Source organism: Myotis brandtii, unplaced genomic scaffold, assembly GCF_000412655.1.
Source record: "Myotis brandtii unplaced genomic scaffold, ASM41265v1 scaffold1077, whole genome shotgun sequence".
Lineage (NCBI taxonomy): Eukaryota > Metazoa > Chordata > Mammalia > Chiroptera > Vespertilionidae > Myotis > Myotis brandtii.
The window spans coordinates 66,486-76,342 of NW_005353666.1; the positions used below are offsets into that span (position 1 = coordinate 66,486).

The 9,857-nt window shown below is 58.7% G+C and overlaps 1 protein-coding gene across 2 annotated transcripts in view; it reads right to left on the bottom strand.

The window, feature by feature from the left end:
* Positions 1-311: 311 nt before the first annotated feature.
* Positions 312-9,857, bottom strand: part of FAM120B (family with sequence similarity 120B) — a 23,323-nt gene continuing 13,777 nt past the window's right edge. The window contains exons 6-10 of one of the 2 annotated variants that reach the window (XR_001362676.1): positions 9,527-9,733; positions 8,257-8,365; positions 6,629-6,721; positions 2,524-3,704; positions 312-937 (exon numbers count right to left, since the gene is read on the bottom strand). Coding sequence is in view for 1 of the 2 variants with exons in the window: in XM_005857141.2 (XP_005857203.1) it covers positions 925-937; positions 3,656-3,704; positions 6,629-6,721; positions 8,257-8,365; positions 9,527-9,733 (471 nt within the window). In the remaining variant the exon portion in view is untranslated. The remainder of the gene's footprint in view (positions 938-2,523; positions 3,705-6,628; positions 6,722-8,256; positions 8,366-9,526; positions 9,734-9,857) is intronic. The other variant, XM_005857141.2, reaches the window with a different exon arrangement.

The following is a 9,857-nucleotide window of genomic DNA, read 5'->3' on the forward strand; positions in this document are numbered from 1 at the left end:
AACGCACCAGACCTTCCTCACAGCACAGCCAGGAGACGCCAGACCCAGTCGGGCTGCTTGTGCCGGACAACGCAGGGGACGCGTGGCCTCATGAGCAAGGTCTGGGCAAAACGGTGGCCACAACCAGGCATCTCCTTCCCCAGTGGAAACGCGACCCTTGTGACCAATGGCATTTCTTTTTATTTAAAAATATATTTTTATTGATTTCAGAGGGAGAGGGAGAAACATCAACAATGGAGAGAGAACCATGGATCAGCTGCCTCCTGCACGCCCCACAGTGGGGATGGAGCCTACAACCCGGGCATGTGCTCTTGACCGGAACCGAACCCAGGATTCTTCAGTCCACAGGCCGATGCTCTGTCCACTGAGCCAAACCAGCTAAGGCGACTAACAGCATTTCTGACAAATTTGAACAAGGAATCCAGCAGAGTGCTGTGTGTGCCCCAATAAACCCGGACGAGGGCCCTTAGCCAGGGCCTGGGCCGCCTCTGAGATGAGCCACTGTGGAGCCGCAGCTCTAACCTCAGTGCGACGAGCCCGAGGCCGCTGGCGGGAGACACTCCTATCCGTGGCCTGTGGCTGCAGGTTTCTCTCCAGGCTGGTCAGACCAGCAGCTGTAACGACTGCCCTGCAACCACCCCCGTGGCATCTCACACATATAACCACCCTCATCAAAGGCAGGCCGTGTGGGGTGAGGCTGCGGGGATGCCACGCGCCAGCAGGCCGTCCACCCGAGTTCCCGAGTTCCCCTCTGACCGCTGGCGGGGGAAGGAGCCGGAACAGCTCTGTCCCCAGTGCCAAGTGCTGGCGATGTGAGAACCTCGGTGCCCGATGGTCCATAAGCAGGATGTGTCCGCTTCCCATCGCACGTCCAAGTCTGAAGGGATCGTCTCCAGCTGAGAGGGCCTGGGGTCCGGCAGAGGGTCAGTTAGACCACCTGCAACACAGGGATTCATGGTGTGAGTGCCTGCACCTCAGCCAGCCTGGGGCAGTGAGGCCACACCTCCCCGCGGCCCCTGAGGGGCAAGTCCCCAAGGGAGGGGGGCGCCTGAGGAAGTGAGGGGACTGTCAGCTGCAGCTCCGACTGACATGGCCCAACCTACGGTGTGTGTAGGGGTCTGTGTGTGTGTGTGTGTGGTATGTGTTGTGTGTGTAGCTGTGTGTGGTGGGGGTGTGCACACAGCAGCTGACCTGTGGATCTGAACCGGAGGCTGGAGGTCTCCCAGGAGCACCCACTGCCTGACTGGCATGAGCTGCAGTCTCCCACCTTCAGATGCCCTTACCAAATGCCATGCTTCACGTGTCCAGCCGTGTTCACCTGGCCTGGCCTCACTCACCAGGTGCTCGCAGGGCTGTGACACGTGGCCCAGTGCTCAGTGCCGCCCCAGCCTTGGGGGCTCTCCCGCCCGTGTTTCCTGGGATAGTCTCTCCGCCTCACTCTGCGACAGCGTGTATCTGCGTGAGGGCAGCGCGCCCCTCTGCTCAGTCCTTCCTGCCACTTCGTTTCTGGTTCACTCACTGCCCTGTCTCCTTCTCTGAGTGGGTTTTCCTGGCTGCTGAGACCTGTCTTTGAACCCAAGTGAATCTTTCATTCCAGCACCACAACCTCTTTTTGGTTCTATTTCTGTGAAAAAGGCCACTGGAATTTTGATTGCTTTGGGTAGCATGGGCACTTTAACAATATTAATTCTTCCTACCATGAGTATGAGATATCTTCCCATTTATAGGTGTCGTCTTCCGTTTCTTTAATCAATGTTTTATAGTTTTCAGCATACAGATCTTTCACTTCCTCAGTAACATTTACTTCTAAGTATTTTATTCTTTTGGATGCTATTGTAAATAGGATTGTTTTTCTTAGTTTCTTTTTTAAGAGTCTTTTGTTAGTGTATTGGTATTTGTATGTTGGTTTTGTATCCTGCAACTTCACTGAATTCATTCAGTTGTTCTGACAGTTTTGGGGGGCGTCCTTAGGATTTTCTATATGTGAGGTCATGTCATCTGCAAACAGAGATATTTCCTCTCCTTGCACTGTGAATGCCTTTTATTTATTTTACTGCCCAATTGCTCTGGTTAGAATTTCCAGAACAATGGCGACCAGGACTGGTGAGAGCTGGCACCCGTCTTACTCCTTGGAGGAAGTTTCCCACCTTTCCATGTTGAACATGACGCGAGCTGTGGCCTCTGCACATCACTTGCTTTATTTATTTATTTTCAGTCCTCACCTCCACTGGGGAGCGACCAAACACTGGGAATGAGTGCAGAGACCCCCCCACCTCCCCTCGGCCGACAGCTACGCTTGCTGACGGCACAGACAGCTCCCTGACCCGCGAGACCTGAGCTGTTAGGAAGGAAGAGGATCATCCTGGGGCCGACCAACGTCTAGGGGACGAGAGCTTACTTCAAAGTTGTACAAACGAGCAGCAAAAAGACAACACTTTGTGGCAGCAGAAACAAAAGGAACAAAATGTTAGGATTTAGACAGAAAACACCCCTAAGAAAAATGAAAAGGGGGCATTTCCAAACCTGGGAAATCAGGTTGTAGGTCCTAGCAGACGTGCCTGAAGAGCAGCCAGATCTGCTAACGTCCGTACAGAGGAGCCGCAGGAAGCGAGGCTACTTCACACGTCAGAAACACAAACGCATGACACCCCTGGAGACGGCACCCACGTCCGGGAAATGCCAGGTGGGGGCTCAGGACAAGACAGGCCGGGGCTCCACGCCCTGAGCTGCCCGAAGGGCTCTTGCTTGGAGGAGGGCAGCCGGGGCGGGGGGTGAGGGGCCGTGCAGGAGCCCTTCTGGGAGCTGGGGGTCAGTCAGGCAGTCACCCCTCCCCCAGGTTTAGGCCACGGCTGCTGTGAAGGGCCTGGCTTTCAACTTCTAGTCGTTAGCAAGGCTCCAGAGGTCACCGGGCTCAGCATGCCACCTCTGGGGTTTCCTGGAAAGCCTGTCAGCGAGGATTGCTTGGGACTTGGTTCCTTTTAAATGTCTTTAATGCTAAGAGCTCTCCGGTGCCCAACGACGAAGAGCAGCAGACACCCCGATCGGGCTCCTGACACTCACTGCGCCCTCCTCTCTAAGGGGGAACCCCCGCTGGAGGCCTGCAGCCTGGGCCGACCAGCCCGTCGGCACACACTCCCAGTAGAGTGAAGGGAGGGCGCCCAGCAGACACCGCCGAGCCCACCCAGAGTGAACCCTCCCGCCAGGAAGGGAGGAAGCGAGGACCCAAGCAGACAGTCGGGAGCGTGACCTGTGAGGACTGTGGTCAGAATCTGAGAGAGGACACGGGAGGAGCGACACCTCTGAGCACCAGCCCCCAGGCCCCCGGGCCTGCGGAGGAGCTGGGCAGGATGCCCCCCCCCCCCGAAAAAAGCGAGGGCTGGACCCCGAGCCCTTCTCCTCCAGGCGGAGCAGCCATGGCTCCGATGACAAGGAAGGTGCTGCTGGGGTTTCAAGTCCAGACTCGCCATCCGTTCTCACCAACCTTTTTCTAGAGAAAAGAGACTTTTCTGGAAACCAAGTTAGCTTAGGGAGGGGCCTGTCCGCAGACCTAACACCTGGCTCCCTTTCACGCCTGGCCCCTGGCGTGGTCTATGCTGTAGCTGTGTGTCTCACGTCGGGTGGACGGCACACTCTGAGGACGGAAGGGGTGACTTACCCAGAGGAGGAGCCCCTTCTCCACGGGTCCAGCTCCTGCTGTCTGCTTCCTGCACAGACAGGAAACCGTAGTGAGAATGGAATCTGTCTAAGGTGCACACGGGAGAAACCACCATCTCTAAGCAGGCGCCAGGCAATGCGTGGGCGTCTGGGGCTCGGCTCGTCTCCCCTGGGCCCGCCTCGCACTGCACTTTCGCCCACACTGACTCCAGGATGGTGATGGAGGCAGCCTCGCGTGGAAAGTGAGCGTCAGCGCCACTCCCAACACCAGGCACCCCCTGCCCGCGCCCAACCCCCCCTCGCCACATTGGAGCTTCCCAGGGAGATGTTCCTGCCAAGTCCAGGGAAGACAGCACGGAGCTCTTCCTACAGCAGGGCCCAGGTGCCCGTCCGGTGCGGCTGCCCACCTCTGCCTCCCCCGACACGGCAGCCACAGGTGATCGGCCCCACACTCAACAGTTCATGCTTTTCCCACACAATCTGCCAGGCTCCTGAGGTGATGGCGCCCGGGGGGGCCAGGGGTCTTTGTTGCTCAGGCCTCTCCAAAGTGTGAGGCTCTGGGCTGGGGCCTGGCCCCGCCCTTGTGATCCCAGGGGATCAGAGGCAGCTTTACAGCAGCCGCCTCCCTCAGAAGCACCCGGAGAAGGACAACCTGAAGAAATCACAAGCCAATTGGTAGCTGCTGGCTGTGGAATTTCACACCTCACCCCTCACACCAGCAAGAAGGTTCAAAGGTCCTGGAGCTTTGATGCACCTCCCTGCCCCCTCCCTGCCCTCTCCGCCCTGCAGAGCTTCCCAGGCAGGAGGAGCCCTGGGACTTCCCATGTGGCCAAAGGGAGACAAAACCCAGCAAAAACGTGCTGGCCAAGTAAAGATGTAATTCAATCTTGGCGATTAAAATGGAACAACTGGATTACCCAACCTGAAAAAAAATGTCCCGGTCATAATACGAGACTGTGTGCACACAAAATACGTTTCACATAGAAACACCTAAAGTTAGAAAACATATGGGCCGAACCGGTTTGGCTCAGTGGATAGAGCGTCGGCCTGTGGACTCAAGGGTCCCAGGTTCGATTCCGGTCAAGGGCATGTACCTTGGTTGCGGGCACATCCCCAGAAGGGGCGTGCAGGAGGCAGCTGATCGATCTCTCTCATCGATGTTTCTAACTCTCTGTCCCTCTTCCTTCTTCTCTGTAAAAGATCAATAAAATATATTAAAAAAAAAAAAAAAGAAAAAAAGAAAACATATGGGCACTGCCACATGCAGTGAGCAATGCAGCCCCCTGTACGTGCCACCTGGGTGTCCGCTTGCACATTGCCTGCAGCCACGGTCTCCCCGGGCCAGCACCCAGCCTCACACTCGGCCAGGGAAGGACACGCGACCGAGCTGGCCCAGCTCCGCGGGAGTTGGACTCCTCGTGCCCAGCGGCAGGTACCCAGGTCCTATGACACCCACACGGCACCCGCAGGAGGTTGGCACTGAACACAGTGGGAGCTAAGAGCAGGGGCTGAAGGAGTGTGGCAGGACAGACAGCTTTCCCCAGGTGAGGGTGCCGTGGGCAGGCGGGGTGCTCATGCATGGCCTCTGTGGGCGGGCAGTGATGGCCAGGGTGACCAGGCCAGCACCACGGTCAGGTTGTTTGCTTTACTGATTTTTAAAAACATAGCTTCATCCTGGCTATTTCGGTACAACTAACATTGTTTGCTTTTTAATAGAAAAAACTCTACTGAGCCCTCGCTGGTGTGGCTCAGTGGACAGAGCGTCGGCCTGCAGACTGAAGGGACTCAGGTTCGATTCCTGGTCAAGGGCACATGCCTTGGTTGCAGGCTCCCCAGTAGCAGGCATGCAGAAGGCAGCCGATCTATGATTCTCTCTCATCATTGATGTTTCTCTCTCTCTCTCTCTCTCTCTCCCCCTTCTCTGAAATCAATAAAAATATATTTAAATAAAAAAAAAAACTCTACTGAAACAGTTCAGCTTCTAACTATGAAGGGAAAAGCCAGGAAACTAACAGTGAAAACACCTCGGGGAGGAGCTGGAGGACATGGTCACTGCGCTAGCGGCACCCACGGTCCCCCGGGTGCAGGATGCCACCCGCGCAGCGCAGGCTGAGTCTGTCTCCGTGGGAAACCCTGGGGAGGGGGTGGACGGCCTCCTATTCTGAGAGGCTGCAAACACAGGGGCCTAGAGGCACCTCCACCTGGCCTGGGCCACATGCAAACTGTTCACACTCAAGTTTTATTTTTCAATCACAGCTGACGTTCAATGGGCTGTTTTCATTGCTAAGTGTTTCCTTTCCATCATGAAAGAGCAGAACCAGAGAACCACAGCGTGCCAGGCTGGGCACCGAGGGAAGCTGGGCGAACTCCAGGGGGCACGGATGCTGCACGAGTCCGTGTAGGAACCCCGTGCCCAGAGGTGGTGTCCACGCGAACAGGGCCCGCCCACTCCGGGCCCATCCTCGCCTGCAGCCCTCTCCACCCGGACTGGCATCATCTCGTCCTCCCTGACTTCCTGAGACCCAGAGGGGAGGGAAATGACAGCCCCAGCCGGGGTCACTGTGGTTGCCACACCTGCCACGTGTGGGGGACACCGAGCAGAAGATGGAGAAGAGGTGCGTTCTGAAGGACGGATGTGGCCCCTGACTCCAGCCTGGCCCAGGTCGGCCTGGGTCTCCCGTCAGGCGCTCGGGCTCTGCTGTCCTGGGCAAGCAGGTGCACTGAGCCTCAGCCAGAGGCCCAGGGCCTGGGCTGCCCGACACCTTCCCTGCAAGGTGACGAGGTCTGCAGGGTCTGGGGCCCTGACCAGGTGAATGACGGGTGGAAAACTGACCAGGAACAGACAGACCAGCTTGTGCAGTGAGCAGGGCTCTCGTGCGCCCACTACCCGCTCCCTGGCAAGCACACCCGTCTCTGACGCAGGCACTGACACTGTGGGCGGCGCTGACCGAGCGGGCGGGCAGCGCCCTCTTACCTGGGCCTTGCTCTCTCCAGTGCTGTCCTTGGTCTGACCGGCTGTTTCCGAAGCTCGTCCTATGGGCGCCAGATCCCGGTCTTCCCCGCCTCCCTGTGGGGACACCAGGACGTGAGCAGGCACCAATGCCTGACCCATGACACGCCCCGTGCAGGCCCGGAGCAGGGGCAGCAGTGTCTTTACAATCGAAGGGAGAGCCCGTGAAAACGCAGACGGGGGGCCCTGTGCCAGTGCTGGGGGGACGGAGGCCTGTGGTTGGACATGTGCCCCGGGGCCTGTGCTGGTGACGGGAGCAGACGGAGGGCACGCGCCTGTGAGGACCCGCGTCTGTGAGGACCAGTACAGGGCCTCGGTCGCCAGACCCAATGCTCCAGACACACATCCTCACCTACCCCCACTCCTCCCCCAGCTCCTCGCCATCTGTCCCGACCAGACTTTAACACGGGAGGTCTGACGAGGCCCGACGTACGTGTGTTAGAAACGTGTGGGGTTTCACGAGGACCCACAGAAGGAAGGTGCCTGCTAGCATGACCAGGCTTTGCACACGCAGAGGCTCCCCTAGCAGCCACCTCACTGGGCAGAGCCCTACAGTCCCGGGACGCCCGAGGGCAGCCTGCCTGTGCTGGCAGGAGAAGCTCACCCGGGAGAGGAGGGTGAGGTCAGAGCCTGCCCCCTGCCCCGACCCGTCCTCGCTGCCCTCAGTCCCTTTACTCCCCAGGCTCTGCCCTGCATCAGATCCCACACGGCACCTGGTAGGAGCTGGACGTGCCCCCAGGTGCTGTCCTGACCTCGTAACACAACGGCTCTAGGAAGGATGTGCTCAAGGTTGTGCCAAGCAGAACAAGGACAGCCCCCTGGGGAGGAGGCTGGGGTGGGCTCTTATCCACCGAGAAAGAAGGGGCTGCTCTAGCCACAAGTGTGGATGCTGATGAAACGAGGCCACGAAATCACTGAGATACGCTGATGAACAAGAGGCCCATCCACTGGTAGACACTGAGCAGCCAGAGGATGCTCTGCCTCCTCCACCTATCGGTCAGTGAGGGCGCACGAGCTAGAGCTCTCCACCGCTGCTGGCGGAGGTTAGTAACGTTGACCCAAAATCCAATTACATGTTCATCTATAATTCTGTAAAAACTATCGTACTCTACGGAAACGACCAGATACAAGTAGGATGTATGAGAAATGAAAGCAACCTCAGAGCTGAGGCGGGGGAGCCAAGTGGGTGGGAGCCAGCTGTGCTGCTGGTGATATGCGCCCACGCTGCTGGCCGGTGCTGAGGGGACACCAGCCGCAGAGAGCAGCACAGAGATGGGAGCACAGGTACCGCAAGACGTGTGACGGTCCACAGCCACCGACAGCTACGTGATTGAAGTTACTGTTTCCTGTTTAACTGTCTTCTCTGCATCTGCTTTTGCTGCGTGCACGCTCAGTGTGGGGAAACATAAACTCGTGTCAAGCACACGCCACCCAGCAGGGCCTGTGCCCCAGACCCCAGAAGGGCTCCCACCCAAAGCAGCTCTGAATCACGAATTCACCAAGGAACCCTACGACGTGCTCTTTCCTAACGGAACCGAAGTCGAAGCCATGCCATCAGCCCGGCCTTCCTCCTGAGACCTGCGGCGACCCACCTGAGTGGAGCGGCTGCCAGAGCTGCCGGCTGGCGATGCGCCGGTCCTCCCGTAGGCAGGCCTTGCACACCACGGACTTCAGCTGGTGGAACTGGGTGAGCCGCGCCCTCTGCAAACAGACCAGCGTCAGACACATGGGCTGGGGACACTGCGGGACGTCCCTCGGCCCCTGACCTGGCCGCTCTCCCGAGTCCCAGCAGTAACCAGCAGTGATGTCTTCTCTTCTGCAGGTCAGACACTCTAACACCTTCATGTCCCGTTGTGATACCTGGGTCACCCACCAGAAGCTGACCTAAAAGTCTGTCGGCCGAAGTGGTACGACTGCACGTGTGCGAGCAGCCGACGGAGGAATGAACCCCCGTCTCCCAGCCCACTTCACGAACATCCCGTCCTGCCGCCTGTTCTAAGCCAGAGGCTGTGCACTCAGCCACTCTGCACGGGGTCGAGATGCTAGAGAGAGCAGACAGAGCCATGGTGCAGACTCGCAGCTCCGCCCCTCGTCCCTGCTGTGGTAACCAGCCCCGTGGGAGCAACCTCTTCCCTCGTGATCCTGCTCCTGTCGTCCACACTTGACGTTCTGGCGGCTTCTAAATTCTGAACTTAAATTCCCGAGACGCCCTGCTATGCGCGAGACACGACCACGGGAGCTCCGAGTCGCCTCCCTGCCAGGCACATGCGAGCCTGGCCGAACCTCGTAGGAGACCTTCCAGGAATCACATGCTTTGCACTCATGAGGCTGGACTGCAGCCTGCGCCCCAACCTCCCCTCCAGCCTCAGAATCTTTCCAGGTAGTAAGGGGCCACGACTCCTCCTGGCATCCACAGAGGCACCTCTGCAGGAAACATCTGTTCTTGCAAGAAAGGGGGGCGGAGGTAAGCGCCTGAGAGTTAAACACGCGCGGTCCAGCTCTGCCAGCTCAGGACGGGAGGGGCAGCACCAGCACCTGAAGGACGCTTTTAATTCTGCTTCCCAGGAAGGCTTGCTTTCGCCACTGTACACGAGGGGGGACCCAGCGGGAGCTGCGGGCGCACGTTGTCCCCCACCACAGACGTCTGGGGTCTTAGGCCAGGAGACATGTGTGACAGAAGCTGGACGCTCTAGCTCCTGAGCGCCAGGCAGTGTGTCTGCGGCTCAGGGCCAGCGCTGGGGTCTCTGTGCCCGCCCTCCACATGAGGGGCATGAGGATACAGCACTGACCCCCCTGTGCCAGGCCACGGACTTGGGAGTTTCACGAGCCACTGGCCCAGCCTGTGGGACAACCGGAACTCACGTTCTGCTCCACGAGGGCCTCCACCGTGTATCCCTTCTCGGTCTGCAGGTACTTCTCGTGAAACAGCTTCCCGTCAAAGACGTTCCAAGGCATGAGGTCGCTTGTGCTCCAGGGGAAGCCGCACGCGCTGTTGACCAGCAGCAGCATGGTCAGGCCGCGGACCAGGAGGGAGCCCAGTTGCACGGCTCTGGGGTCCACGTGATCGAGCTGTGGAGACCAGACCACAGAGGAGGTGACACGCAGCCCACCTGGGGACAGACCCGAGCCTGTGCTCACAACACAACCGCACCACCCGGGACCGAGGCTCGGAGGCAGGGGCTGTGGAAGGGCC